At 39.8% G+C, this 14,492-nt stretch overlaps 3 protein-coding genes across 5 annotated transcripts; all 3 read left to right on the top strand.

Moving 5' to 3' along the window:
* Positions 1-2,011: 2,011 nt before the first annotated feature.
* LOC124412459 (myrosinase 1-like) lies at positions 2,012-5,087 on the top strand (the record flags this gene model as incomplete). Its single annotated transcript, XM_046892333.1, has 7 exons — positions 2,012-2,041; positions 2,459-2,795; positions 3,743-4,079; positions 4,153-4,303; positions 4,387-4,628; positions 4,710-4,843; positions 5,041-5,087. Coding segments are annotated over 7 exons (1,278 nt in total), but the record flags the coding sequence as incomplete, so codon positions are not given.
* A 1,688-nt stretch (positions 5,088-6,775) lies between these two features.
* LOC124412585 (myrosinase 1-like) lies at positions 6,776-8,922 on the top strand. The gene is made up of 8 exons (XM_046892582.1): positions 6,776-6,850; positions 6,931-7,031; positions 7,127-7,260; positions 7,343-7,676; positions 7,750-8,092; positions 8,170-8,320; positions 8,391-8,632; positions 8,704-8,922. The coding sequence occupies exons 1-8, from the start codon at positions 6,798-6,800 to the stop codon at positions 8,831-8,833; spliced, it is 1,488 nt and encodes a 495-aa protein (XP_046748538.1). The 5' UTR covers positions 6,776-6,797; the 3' UTR covers positions 8,834-8,922.
* Positions 8,923-9,734: 812 nt separating this feature from the next.
* Positions 9,735-13,286, top strand: LOC124412576 (myrosinase 1-like). 3 transcript variants are annotated; one of them, XM_046892567.1, is made up of 8 exons: positions 9,735-9,816; positions 10,960-11,062; positions 11,280-11,413; positions 11,486-11,743; positions 11,805-11,988; positions 12,071-12,465; positions 12,540-12,787; positions 12,963-13,286. In XM_046892567.1, exons 2-8 carry the CDS (start codon positions 10,969-10,971, stop codon positions 13,171-13,173), a joined length of 1,524 nt encoding a protein of 507 aa, XP_046748523.1. In that variant the 5' UTR covers positions 9,735-9,816; positions 10,960-10,968; the 3' UTR covers positions 13,174-13,286. The 3 variants fall into 3 exon arrangements, with proteins under 3 accessions (XP_046748523.1, XP_046748524.1, XP_046748522.1); XM_046892568.1 differs by lacking the exon at positions 9,735-9,816 and adding an exon at positions 10,838-10,879 and having other exon boundaries at positions 10,958-11,062; positions 11,805-11,976; XM_046892566.1 differs by lacking the exon at positions 9,735-9,816 and adding an exon at positions 10,858-10,879 and having other exon boundaries at positions 10,958-11,062.
* The last annotated feature ends 1,206 nt before the right edge of the window (positions 13,287-14,492 follow it).

Genomic DNA, 14,492 nt, shown 5'->3' with positions numbered 1-14,492 from the left:
ACATAAATTTAATATTATCGATATGCCGATGCTTTGATAATGCAACCATTGCAGAGTGAATGAACTTGTATATCACAACAATACCTAATCTTCAATTTCCTGGGCAGATGAAAAGTCCGTCTCATTCCTAGGCGTATTTACTTCAATGTCTTGTTCTTTTTCACGCAGAGGAACTGCCGACTACTTTGGACTGAATCATTACACCACCGTCGAGCTAGCCCATAGAACATACGCTCGATATGTAAAATATCATGGATTAGTTGACTGCACTGACGAATGGAGACAAATGAAATTTTAAAATGACGATATCAAAGGTTACTTTAACAAATTTATCAAAGATTATTTATGTAGGGGCGAAATCACCCCTTGATATGCCTCACTTTGGAGGGTGGTTCAACCCGCTCAAAGTGTTTGATGGCAGAAATAAAAAAAATAAAATGTGACGCTTAGTGTTTAGTTTAATATAAAATATCACAAACGAAATCAAATCGGAGAAAACGACCTGAGATATCTTCTGTATGAGTCTTTGCTGCACTACCATAATCCTTACGTTTCGAATTGGTGATTAATTTGTACATACAATGCCAGCAATGAAATGAGGTTGTAAAGTTAAATAAACAGTTTTAAATAAAGCAACCACTCAGAAGACTTCCACTCCATTCTTATTCACAGAGGGTTTACAAATTAGCTTCACCACGTTCAAGATTTATGCATCTGCATAAATGAACTTTATCAAGCTGTAGTACGGAACAATTATTCCGAGGACAATGTTTTGCCAGACCTTCTTCTAAATCATCACCCTTGGCCGTCTGACGATAACATTTGACAGATTTATCTACCGCACAATACTTGAAAACTTGCCATTGATACAAAAACTGGTTTCACTTATCACATTTAGTATCCCTTCCCAGATAACAAGCGAAATATCAAGTAGTTTTTGGCAAAGTATAGCTATACATGCGACAGCAATCAGTTGCCACTTAAGTTGTCGAATTAGAACGTACATTTTCGTTCTGATTAGATTGGGAAATCGGGTAGGGGAATATAAAAGTGTTGATGAAAAGACTTCGAATTGAAAAAGCGAGCTATTTGCTAACGAATAATCATCTCAAGTCCTATTAATGCAATATCAAATTTTTGTAATGACACATAAGTGGAAGATTGTGATTTTCTGTGTGATTTTTGCAGGGTAAGTGCAATTGCTGCTTCATTTTCTAATTAAAGAATATTCTAATTCGGTGTATTTCCCAGGGTAAAAGAATGTCAAGCCGCTACACTCAGTTTTCCTGAGAATTTCACAATTGGTGTTGCCACCTCAGCCTACCAAATCGAAGGAGCCTGGAACGTAAGTGGTGAGTATTCAGTATTTGTTTTCATCAAATAAAAACTGATTCTTCATCCATAATGTTTTGTTATGCCATAAATGTAGACAAAGCAGAAAGCATTTGGGATCGGTTCACACACGACAATCCGGGATACATCACAGACGGAAGTAATGGGGATATAGCCTGCGACTCCTACCATAAATATGAAGAAGATGTACAATGGTTGAAAGACCTGGGAGTAAGTTTAAATACCTGTGACTGCCGATGTTACTGTTACGATTGAGTCTTCAGTTCCATCGCCCGACGACCGCGGATGACCCAGTAATCCTGCTGTGGCATCAGCAAATTCCGTAGGCAGCCGGCACGAACCTTAGCAAGTGAATTGAAAGGTGGTCCATTTAATTTCCCAAACTCGCACCTGGTTGTGCAACGCCACGCCAGGGGTTAACAGCGCCCGATTCCCCAGTAGCTCCGACCAAAGCCCAAATTCCACGGTGACAGACCAACCGAGCCGACCTGAGGAAAACCTTGACAGCCGAATACCAGTTAATAACGACGAGGCGGCTGAAAAAAGTTCTCACCAAGGTCCAGAAGGCCAGTTCACAAGCTCGTTCGCGGCTTGCCACTGGAGTAAGAAGGGATCCACGAGTTCACCAGCCTCGGAGAGGATAGACTCACCATGATCTTTTCCACCAAGTCACCCAACGGGCTATACGGTGAATCGAGCGCTGGACTCCTTGGTGACAGGCTTGTAAAGAGTGTCCAAGACAGGTTACGGATCGCCTTTTGACTCACCTGCCCAAATTCGTCTTCGCCCAAAGATCCGTTCGTTCATTCACCATATACTGGTCGAACATCATTTAAACTATTCTATCAGCCTTAAACTGCCAAACTTCTGTGAATCACATTCAACATTCTATCGTCTTTGTATTTGGAGATGGCTAATCTTAAGAAGTAGAACCCAGCTGACAGGTGTGCGTTAGCACTTCAATAAGGCGAACAACCCGCAACCAAGTACTTTCTTTTCTAGCCGTTTGGGAAGTAGCTGCCAAAATTGTGATGCGGACAATGTCAGAAGACGACCATCTCCATATAACATTGATGTTACACATTCCAAACGTTTAATTTTTCAGGTGGATTTTTACCGGTTTTCGGTAAGCTGGGCACGCATACTTCCAAACGGTTTTGCCAACGAAGTCAGCGAGGATGGGCTTCAATATTACAAAAATTTAACCCAAGCTCTGATTGATAACGGTATTGAGCCCGTCGTGACAATATATCACTGGGACCACCCACAGATTCTTGAAGATTTGGGTGGATGGACAAACGAATTGATGGTCGAGTGGTACACTGATTACGCGAGAGTTATTTTCGAGGAATTGGGACCCATGGTGAAAACCTTCATCACGATGAACGAGCCAAAAATATCTTGCGAAAATGGATATAACTCAACTACTGCAGCAGCTCCAGGTACGATGACTACTCTTTATTAAAAGAAAGTTCAAATTCTGTGTGATATACCCTTCAAAAATTTTCTGATAAGCCCATATACAGTTTGATAGGTCCCATATGTTGTCACGGCTGAAAATTATATGTAAATCGATATGGCTATATCTGACTAGATTTCCACAATTTTTTTATATTTCATTACGAAATAATGGCTCAAAAACATAAAACATCATATTTTTCGTGAAGTTCCTCAAGTGTTCTGTGGTAAAATATCGAAATTTTTACGAAATACTAATGATCGTCAAGACAATCGATTTTCCTTTTCAAAACATCAAATTTTTCACAAAATACTAATAATCGTAAGAAAAGTCGATTGTCCCTATATTTAAATATATAGTCATATCAAAAAATTTTGATAAACAATCAATTTTTAATAAATGACATTTTGTATATTCCGGTGAAATATCTTCTGATATAGAGTTGTATGACAATATCAGTGTATACATGTCCATATCAAGTCACATGAAGTCATCCCTGGTAAAAAGAAACTCTGTTTTTTTCATGTTCCAATTGATCAAGAATAATAAAAATTCAACTGAAAAACATTTTTCTATTCTCTATAATTTCAACTTTCAAAAATCAAGTCCATCTTCCTAATGCAGATTTAGAGAAGAATTGTTTTATAATAAGTTATCCAGAGTCTGAATCGGTAGATCTGTATAGTGTATTGTACTGAGTTCAGGTTGTGAGTGTATTGTGTTGCGTGCCGTTGTTGAGTAAGGTGCACGCCTACGTTCTATAATTGTGAAAAAAATTTAGATATAGTGGTATATAGTCTAATCTGTCGCTATAAGGCCAGATGTGGCCAATTTTCATATCAGGCCTGACTAGACGATTCATATCTGACCATATCAGGGCATATCGGGAAATTTTATCACGGATACTGATGTCATCAAATTTCAATTCAGGAAAGGTATTAGAAAATATGGGCCACTACCTGTGCGTTCACAATTCTTTGAAAGCCCATGCGACAGCGTATCATCTGTACGATGATGAGTTCCGGGCGACGCAACAAGGCCAAATAGGAATGCTGGCGTCCGCGACCGGGTGGGTCCCAGGGGACAACGTAACCGAAGAATCCATCGAACAACACTTTCAGTTCGATTGCGGCTGGATTATGCATCCCATTTATGTTGGAGACTATCCAGAAATCGTAAAAACGAGAGTGGCCAACATCAGTGCGCTAGAAAATTACCCATTTTCACGTCTACCCGAATTTTCACAGGAGTGGATAGAGTACATAAAGTTCGTATCCGGTCGAAATTTAGTCATAATAAACGTAGTTGAATCGTGACTTTTTATAGCAATTATTTTACAGTGGAACAACAGACTTTTTCGGTCTTAATCACTACACGTCAGTTATGCCCATATTTGACACAGCCGAAGAGCTTGGCATATATACTAGGGATAGTGGAATAATCAAATCTACCAATTCCAGTTGGTCAACTAGCAGTGCTTTTTGGATATACGTAAGTATTAGAAAAACTATGATTATTACGAATTTACAACCGCTTCAATTCCATTTTGCTGAAGTAATTTAATTGGTTTACAGGTATTGCCAGAAGGATTCGGTAATGTTTTGCGTATGATTCGAGACCAGTACAATAACCCACCGTTGTATGTTTTCGAAAATGGATATCCTGATAGCGGTGAATTGGAAGACTATGAACGCATCAGTTATCATTACGAATACATCAGCGAGATGCTCACAGCCATCAATGATGACGGCTGCAATGTTATGGCGTACACCATTTGGTCACTTCTGGACAATTTTGAGTGGAATGCTGGCTACACGTGGGTATATTTTCTTGTATCAAATAATTTTTCTGAATGGTGTTGTAATATTGTCAAATCCTTGATTGTATTTATTTACAGAGAATTGTACGGCATCATAAGTGTTGATTTCAACAGTTCGGACAGAACAAGATCAGCTAAACTCTCTACATCATGGTGGCAAGAAGTCATTAGTACACGTACACTTCAGGATGTTCCCAGTAACAGTACTCGACGTTAGAAATTTGTTAGATAAACAACTCGACTGAAAGAGTGCTCAATAGTTTTGGAAAAAAAGTTTATTTATTACTGACTGCTGAAGTAATCGATGTCTTTGAAACGTTGACTTACTACTTGAAGTCAAAATAATTTGTTAATGTCGAATATTTATACGAATACGTGATATGTGGATAATTATTTTTCACTAAGACAGTTGACTCTGTAACCGAAGGTCAAAAAGATGTTCAAAACGCGAAATGAGTCTTGCAGGGTATGAATCAATTTCTAGGGTCATTCATTTGTTTCATAATCGTTAGTTAATCACAAGGTACGGTAATCTTGACCGAAATAGATTTTCCCTCCTAATACTAAGAATCAAATAGATTACACACATGAAGTCCAAGCATAAATTTAATATCATCAATATTTCAAGGCTTTGATAATGCAACCATTGCAGAGTAAATGAACTTCCATGTCACCACAACTGTTGCAACGTATACATTCATGTTAAAATACGTGAATTCATAAGATTATAAATACGGACACGACGGACTCGGTATACGACCCTAGCCAGGTCGTCCTTATCGCGCTGTCCGTCAGTGGCAACCAGCACACATCTGGCAAGATAATAAACTCACTCGGAGCTTTCCAATTTTTTGGCGACTTTCGAGTCCCTTCTTGGGACTTTCAATGCGCTTAAATCAGGGTTATTTCTGCAATTTGATGAAAAACATATCGTGGTCCAGTTGACTCCAATATGGGGCCTCAGAGACCCCCTGTATGTAGTGCAATTTTTTTTTTTTTTTACTTTTTTTTTGTTCAAGAATTCCTTCCACATCTCTTTTCACGTCCTCCATCCTTCTTTTCTAAAAGTTACATTCGAGTTTATTTTTGAAGCGGGTCCAGGGCCGTAGGCCCTGGTGGGGGTGTAAGGGGAGAAGCCTCTACCGGGGGATTGGGGGGCCGAACTCCCCTACTTAAGAATATTCTTTTTTCATCATCATTATCATTATCGTCATCGTCATCGTCATCATATTCTATCATGTAATTATTTACACTTCACATCTTTCCCGCTAATCTTATTTTTCCCGCATTTAGCGGGATTTAGCGCAAATGAGGAAAAATATTTAAGCGGGAAAAATATGCTATTTTTTTATTAATTTTATGGTTAAGTCGAGAATAAACTTATATTCTCGTTAGCTGAACTAGTCATCAACCAATTGAACAACCTACCTCGAAACCAATTTGTAAACTAACTCTGTAGCCTTACAAGCAAGCTGATTAATTCATAATATGTATCCGTAAATAATATTCTGTTAGTCAATCAACATCTAACCCATAAAGTACCTGTCATCCTTGGATTAGAATTATGGGAGTTCACGTTGTGTAACACGCGATTTTAATAATTGTGAAGTGGACGCGTGGACACAATACTTAATTCTCCATTTTCTGAGCGGATAAACAAAATATATCATTGCTCCCATTAGCGTTTTAGCATGATATCGTTATCATATTGATAACGAGATATGAGTTCATAAGTGTTGGATTATCACGAGATTCAGTTCTTAAATGAATAGCATGCACACAATACACAGGTCGATTCATTTGTTACTGAATACAACTACGACGGACGCAGACGCATAAGGCATAAGCGACTGTGACTTGAGCTGCAATGAGGAAAGAAATTTTTATTTTCTCAACAACATTCAGACGTTACTTTCAACCTGAATTCTACTAACCACAAAGAACAAAGCTGTGGTGTTGATTATGCACCGGAACGGAAAAAATAATTGCAGCAGACTTGTTATCTCCCACTGTGAAATGAATCACTCCGCTGATATCAGAATCACCCGGGAACGAGCGAGATATACTTAGTTTCACAGCTCGCTTTGCAAGTGACGGTTGATTAAAAAAAAATTCACCAGTAAAATTAAACTAATACTCCAACTCCAAAATCACAGAGTTTCTGTTATGACCGCTACACTCTCCTGGAGTTTTTTGTTGCTTTCCTTGCTGATCTCATAGTAAGTGCCAACTCAACTTCAAGTTATGAGATAAACCGTGAAGACCTTACGCGTAATTCTAATGTTTTCTTTACCCTCAGTGTTTTCTGTCATGACAATGATTATCTCACTTTTCCTGAGGGATTTCGTATCGGAGCTGCAGGAGCGGCGTATCAAATTGAAGGCGGCTGGAACGCAAGTGGTATGGAGCTTGCAAATCGCATGTGGTTTTGATAAGCGTTCAATACTCTTGAAATTTGACTTATTTTATGATCCGTATTACATTACAATCTGCAGATAAAGGTCACAATGTGTGGGATAATTTCACGCACACAGAACCATGGCGGATTGTAGGTGAAAGTAACGGTGACATTGCTTGTGATTCATACCACAAATACGAGGAAGACGTTAAATGGCTCAAGGAGATTGGAGTTAGTACTTTCATACTCATTCCACCTGAAAATGTGTACTCCGAACAAGCTTCACTAATTTTTTAATTCATTTCACGCTCAGCTCGATCACTATCGATTCTCGCTCAGCTGGTCTCGCATCTTGCCAACTGGCTACGCGGACAAAGTCAGTGAAGATGGAATTCGTTACTACAAAAATCTGATCGACGAACTACTCCGCAATAACATCGAACCCATCGTCACTCTGTATCATTGGGATCACCCGCAGGTGATCGAGGAACAAGGTGGTTGGATGAACAACATGATAGTCAAGTGGTTTGGCGACTACGCTAGGGTGGTATTCAGGGAGCTTGGACCGAAGGTGAAAATATTTGCCACGATAAACGAGCCAAATGCATTTTGTACAGAGGGCTATGAGGATGGTTGTAAGGCTCCAGGTATTTCAGGACGCGTTCTTTCTTCTATATTCAGGCAGAATATATCTCTTTTATTCGAGATGATTCTTTTCAGGAAAACAACTCGCTCCGACGGGGGGATATATGTGCGGTCATAACGTGTTAAAGGCCCACGCCAGAGCGTACCGCATTTACGACAGAGAATTTCGAAAATCCCAAAATGGAAAGATCGGCATCGTGATACCTTGCGGAGGTCAGATAGCCAAGATTCCGGGAGATGACGCGTCTGTCGAAACATCATTTCAATTCTCCTGCGGATGGATCGCTCACCCAATTTTTTCCGAAACCGGAGACTACCCAGAAGTTATGAAGCGTAACATCGCTCGGAACAGCAAAACCGAAGGTTACCCCAGATCAAGGCTGCCGAAATTTTCGCCGAAATGGATCAATTACATCAGGTTAGTATCGACCAAACAGATTGGAGTCCGTTTCATTCCCAGGCGTATTTACTTCAATGTCTTCCCATTTTTCGCAGAGGAACTGCCGACTACTTTGGACTGAATCATTACACCACCTTCCAGGTAGCCCCTAGAACAAAAAAAGCAGACGACGTGTTTGGCCTTGACGCTGGTCTGGAGATAAGCGTGGATCCCAGCTGGCCTCAGACAGCTTCTGCCTGGCTAAGGGTTGGTGTATAGTGAATTTGGAACCGATTCTTATGGCACTCTCCTCACTTATTGCCACTTTTGATTTCAGGTGACTCCGTTCGGCTTCGGAGATATTCTCAGAAAGATTAAGAATGAATACCGTAACCCGCCTGTTTATGTTCTCGAGAATGGCGTTTCTGACTCGGGAACACTGACTGACCATCAGAGGATTGGTTACTTCTACTCGTACCTGAAGGAACTCATTACAGCGGTCAAACGAGATGGGTGCAACGTACCACTTTATACCATATGGAGTCTTCTCGACAATTTCGAATGGAATAGAGGATATACGTGAGTGAATTGGAGTGAACTTTCTTCAGCGGTCGGATTTGAGCTTATAATTTTGGGAAATCACTTTTCAGAGAACGATTTGGGATTTTACATGTGGACTTTAATAGTTCAAACAGAACTCGGACACCCAAACTGTCGGTGGAATGGTGGAAAATTGTTTTAAGAACTCGGAAGCTGCAGCCTCTGACCGAGTACTTGTAGATGAACTATATGCCGTTCCTGATACACCTACGTTATTTCATATAATATCCATATTTCATACGCGTTATAATTTTCGTTCGTTGTGTTTCTCTGTAATCTTATCCAATATTATTTGCTGTGATAGAGATTGACGGAGAGTTGATACCGCGGAAAGAGAGACTTAAAAGCTAAGAACCTTGCAATTTCACGAAAACATTGATAAACGCTAAGAGAAAGAGCTCACTGATAAGTAAATAACCAATTTTGTCAATCAATATGCAACGGCCACGTAGACCGACTAGTCATGTTTGCATGTGGCTTGCAGTTGACCCTACATGGTCATTTAAATTTTTGCAGAATAATGAAGGTGCGAGTAGAAACACCAAGAGTAATGTGACAAGTTAGTGTTTCAGTGGGTTTACGTTATTAGAATTCGTCGTTATATATTCGGTCTCCCAAAATAAATATGCTGAACAGTGCGTGGACGATATAAACTGTTACGAGAAGACGCTCGGTTCATCAATGAGAATCCGAAGTATTTTCATATTATAATTACGTCTGATTTTATACTTAGACTATATAAGTATGTATCTATTATTTTTCTAGAATTAATGTATCATAAAGTAAAACGTGATAAGAAAAATTATAATGAAAAAAATTCCAAAGGTATTCTGGATAATTCTACTTTGTGAAAATTAATATACTGCTACACTAAAATTCGAACGAAAGAAAGCCAGTTGCCGGGTAAAGTTGAACGATCCAAACAGATGTTCCTCTGAGGCTGTCGAAACCTTGAATTCTTCTATGGCAGGGAAAGAATGCGCCCATAGGACAGCTCTAAAAATAGACGAGGTGAGGATATATCTTGTAGCAGGTATAGAACGGAAAGTCTTTGGGTGAAGCAGATTAGTTTGGGTCAGATTGTGACGAGCTCTTGCCGACAGAATTTGTAGAAAGAAAAGTGCAGTAGTACTTTGCTTGTTCGTGATCCGGAAAACTGGAAGGTAAGTGGACGTGTACCATAAAAATCAGACTCTATTAATCCTCTTGTAATTTGCTAGTACTTTTTTTGCAAATATAAAATTTATTGGGCTTAGTTCTTGCCTCAGCTGATAATGACTAACTCACTTCAATCAGTAACCATATTTTCAGTCAGTTGATAGTCAGTTTTTCAGTAAGATTTTTCAAATCAAATTTGATTCAATTGTAATTTGTCAAAACAATTTTCTCAGATAATTTTTTTTTTTTTTTTTTGTCAATAAAAAGCAAAAGGCAGATCACTAGGGACTTTTGCTGGAACCTTTTCAAATTTAACAACCAAATCGAACTAAATTAGATCAAGATACAATGGAGATAACGAAATTGATTATTAATGAAGAGACGTATTTTAACTATTGCAACAATTTGAACAGTATGAATGGGATAGATGAATGAAAATCTAATAACTTGTGTCAAAATAAATATCATGATCTTTGCAACAATGAATCTTTGATAATGAAATATGAATTGATCCAATATTTAATAAAAGATTCACCTATTCTGGTAAAATCTTGAAACAGAATTGTATTATATGTTTTTGTTTGTTACTGCTTTACTTAAATCAAATCAATATAGCCCAGTAATTTATAAAAAGAATAATTTTGTCACAATTGACATGAAATGCCTGTTATCCATTTATGAGAATTTCCTTCGGGATCTACCATATCTTTCAAGTAACGCAACAATAATTTGGGGAAATAATTAACTCACATCCGGTGATAACAAATTTCAAAATCGGAGCGTACAATTTTATTTTAAAAATTAGTGTATCAAATATATAAAATGCAGTGAAGTATCATGTTTCCTGTCGTTTGCTCTCTACATGCACACTTCTTTTTGATAAATTTTACGGACAAACCGCCATGTGTGAGTTCACTATCGACGTCAGCTGATGAATTTCATTCCCCCCTTCTCTCATATAAATACGTAGACTTTGGATATCACAGATATTCAATATTTGGCAGTCAAAGCAGCTGCTCTGTAAAATGTCAGTTGAACAGTTTCCATTCCTTCTCATAGAGAACATCAATATATTCAGTTAGAACTTTGGTCGCATAAACGAAATTTGTATTTGCATAGTGTTCCCAATAACAGGCCTTAATTTTTAGTCTGGAACCATGGCCGGCACAAAAGAAACAACGTTTCCCAAGGGGTTCAAATTTGGCGTTGGAACAGCTTCGTATCAAATAGAAGGTGGCTGGAATGAAGGAGGCAAGTGGACTTAATTTTTTGGGCATAAAGTCTCTTACAGTTCATAAAGTAGATTTATCAATTTCTTTAAGTTCAGTGAGTGACGTTCAAAACCTCACCTACGAATCTCAATTTAGCGACTGCTTTCGATGTTTACTATACCGGACGTCCCATTTTACATTAAAATGGGAAACCCGGTATAACCTACGTTATAAATTTTTCAATTTTGTGAACTTAGGCAAAGGTGAAAATATCTGGGACCGCATGACCCATTCGAAACCCGATACCGTCGAGAAAGGACACAATGGAGACATCGCTTGTGACTCGTATCACAAATACGAAGAAGACATAAAAATTCTCGACGATCTTGGAGTACGTACCCACACAAAAAATCCACAATTACGTAGCTAAATGCTGATAAATTACGAGACTCCATCTGCACAGGTTGATTTTTACCGATTCTCCTTCTCTTGGTCCCGGATCTTGCCAACGGGATTCACAAATAAGATTAACCCAGACGGAATTCGGTATTATAACAATTTGATTGACGGACTGATTGCTCGAGGAATCGAACCAATGGGAACCATATTCCACTGGGACCTGCCACAGCCCCTGCAGGAACTCGGAGGCTGGCAAAACGAGGCACTGGTCGACTATTACACGGACTACGCGGAAGTCTTGTTCGAGAATTTCGGGGACAGGGTAAGCCAGCTGATTTTGATGATTCCTTAAAGATTCTGATGGAAAGCATTGCATTTTCCAGGTGAAAACTTGGTTCACCTTTAACGAGCCTTGGGTGATCGCAACACTTAGTCATGGCGGAGTTGGCTTAGCACCAGCGACGCACTCGCCTGGCGTTGGAGTTTATCTTGTCGGCCAAACACTGCTCAAGTCCCACGCGAAAGCTTACCATTTATATCAGGAAAGGTTCAAGAGTAAACAGAAAGGTGAGATTTCATACCAGTAGTATTTCACATCTTCTATAAAACCTCGAAGACTGATTCACCCTGGCTGCATGCACCTGATTAGGTCGCATATCGATGGTCATTCACTGGTTTGGGTATGTGCCTAAAACCGATGCCCCCGAAGACGTTGCACTCGCTGAAAAGGCGAAGCAGTTCAAATTCGGATGGTTCGCCCACCCGATTTTCAGCGCACAGGGTGACTACCCCCAAATAATGAAAGACGCCATCGCGGAGAAAAGTGCGCAGCAGGGTTTCCCGAGATCTCGACTTCCGGAACTTGGAAAATATTGGGTCGACTTGATCAGAGGCACTGCTGACTTCATTGCCGTCAATACGTACACTGCGCTACTCACCATTCCCAATCCAGCCGCCACAGAAGCAAGCTGGATCAACGACTGTGGTGTAAAATTAACGAACGACGGCTTGGATTGGCCGGAATCCATGTGCTTCTGGCACAAGGTGATAAAAACGAGTTTGTTGAAAAAATGACATTCCTCATTTTCCACTGAGGAATCTTTTATCACCTTTTGCAGGAAAATCCGGTAGAGTTCGGCAACATGTTCCGGTGGATAAGAAATGAGTATGGCGATCGTGAGATAATCGTCACGGAAAATGGTTGGCCAGAGGATGGTTCATCGAAACTTGAAGACTGGGAACGTATTCGTTACGTGCATCGCTATCTGGCAGAGCTACTTATAGCTATTCATCGCGACAAGATAAACATTACTGGTTACACCCATTGGAGCCTCATGGACAATTTTGAATGGATCCAGGGATACACGTAAGCTTTTTCACTCTTTTCAGCTGCCCGACTGTTCAAGAGCCTCTAGCAGAAGCCCTGGAGAGTTTTTGGGGTTTGGATAGAAATAAATAGATGCAAGGGATTTGGATTTAGATGGAACGTGATAGCGGCCATTCACGATCGGTGAACAATTCAAGAAACTATTATTTTTTAGGATGCGGTTTGGATTGTATTACGTCGACTTCGAAGACCCGTCCAGACCACGGACAATCAAGAAATCTGGAGAGTATTACCGTGATCTGATTTCGAAACGACGGCTGCCCGAACATATCAACGAGGAGCTTTTTGCCAGCGATAAAAAATTCGCCAAGCGTACAAATCTTTGTGTCTCAACACACGGAAAAGAAACTTTCCTGTTATCGTAATTGGCATATCGGATAGGTCTATGTAAGGAGAACCTGCACCTCACCAAATATGGTAAGCGTGACACGTGTTATCAAGCCCAATACGGAATCTAAATGAAACAATAAAGTTCACTAACGGAGGCTAAAAAACATTGCAGTAATTTGTTGTTTTTTTACATTATCGCTTCACTCAATGACCTGCTATATTTAAGTCGATTCAAGAAGGTGGACTAATCCGCGGAGAGCTGAAGAGCCAAGAAAAAACCAACAGCAGTAAAGTTGTGTACCAGGGTCCATTCAGCTCTCCAGAGAAATCTCTCTAATGCTTTGTATTCCTCCGGCATTCCTTCCACCCTGGCTTAAACACTTACTGCCGAGCCGCATATGATGTATAATTCATTGACCTGTGACTTGGAATATGCCCTGCATTTACTTTCTACGGTGCAAATAAAATATCAAGGGAAAAACACCCTCATCAACTCTGGAATTCCGTGGATGATTCCTGAAGCAATACTGTTGATTTTGTGTTCGTCGTCGCTGACCGAGGTCGCGTGTAAGTGGACCCCGACATTTGAAGTAACCTTTGAGACTTGTCAAGCTCTCAAGGTTATCGTTTTGTCGATTATGGTGAGTCCAAGGAAATATTTTCACGCAACTTTTGAGACGCAATGTAGCGGTTGTTGGAAACTTACGCCGCGGTGTAACGATTAGGTCAAAATAATACATCGATTAGTATGCGTCACTGTAAGAATCTGGACACAAATCGGTGTGGGTATAGCTTGATATTTACCACGGGCTTGGCCTGATTCAATTTAACGTCTTGTCCAAAGTTCATTACGATCATTGGAAATATAAAAGAAAAGAGTACGTGGACAACGACAATGTCATTAGCAATCCAGCGGTAACTTGATTATTGTGCTCTGTAACTGTGTACAAACGAAACCACTCAGAGTTACTCGGACGTGGATGACTTCTCCAAACCCCACAAGAATGATGATGCTGATCAAACTAATGAACATGTCTGGTTGTTATTGATTGACGGGCCAGCCGCTGAACCGCAGCGAATCGATAAATCGGAGGCTTTGAAAGTTTTAGAACTTTTTTGGGAAAACCGAAGTTCACGGAAAATCACGACATCGCAGCAGGTCGTAATTAAAAGTGCACTACATTCTCTGCCGTTGCATAGTGTGAATGAAAATATTGTGGCTAACTTATATCTGATTTATTGCGCGAACTTTGGTGTATTCTTTTACTCCCCACGGGATTCCAGTAAGCAATTTGCCCGCAAATTTTAGCGAAACTACGGAAAGGTGTGGGATTTACTTTTATCACTCTCCGCG

The sequence above is a fragment of the Diprion similis genome, chromosome 11 (assembly GCF_021155765.1).
Source record: "Diprion similis isolate iyDipSimi1 chromosome 11, iyDipSimi1.1, whole genome shotgun sequence".
Taxonomy (NCBI): Eukaryota; Metazoa; Arthropoda; class Insecta; order Hymenoptera; family Diprionidae; genus Diprion; species Diprion similis.
The sequence above is the reverse complement of the archived record's forward strand: the minus strand, read 5'-3'. Positions and strand labels throughout refer to the sequence as shown.

Coding starts and splice junctions, on each gene's coding strand:
- LOC124412585 (XM_046892582.1), top strand. CDS start 6,798: ATGACCGCTACACTCTCCTGGAGTTTTTTGTTGCTTTCCTTGCTGATC. Junction 7,261..7,342: donor AATGGCTCAAGGAGATTGGA/GTTAGTACTTTC, acceptor TTTCACGCTCAG/CTCGATCACTATCGATTCTC. Junction 8,321..8,390: donor CAGCTTCTGCCTGGCTAAGG/GTTGGTGTATAG, acceptor TTTTGATTTCAG/GTGACTCCGTTCGGCTTCGG.
- LOC124412576 (XM_046892567.1), top strand. CDS start 10,969: ATGGCCGGCACAAAAGAAACAACGTTTCCCAAGGGGTTCAAATTTGGC. Junction 11,744..11,804: donor TCGAGAATTTCGGGGACAGG/GTAAGCCAGCTG, acceptor TGCATTTTCCAG/GTGAAAACTTGGTTCACCTT. Junction 12,788..12,962: donor GAATGGATCCAGGGATACAC/GTAAGCTTTTTC, acceptor ATTATTTTTTAG/GATGCGGTTTGGATTGTATT.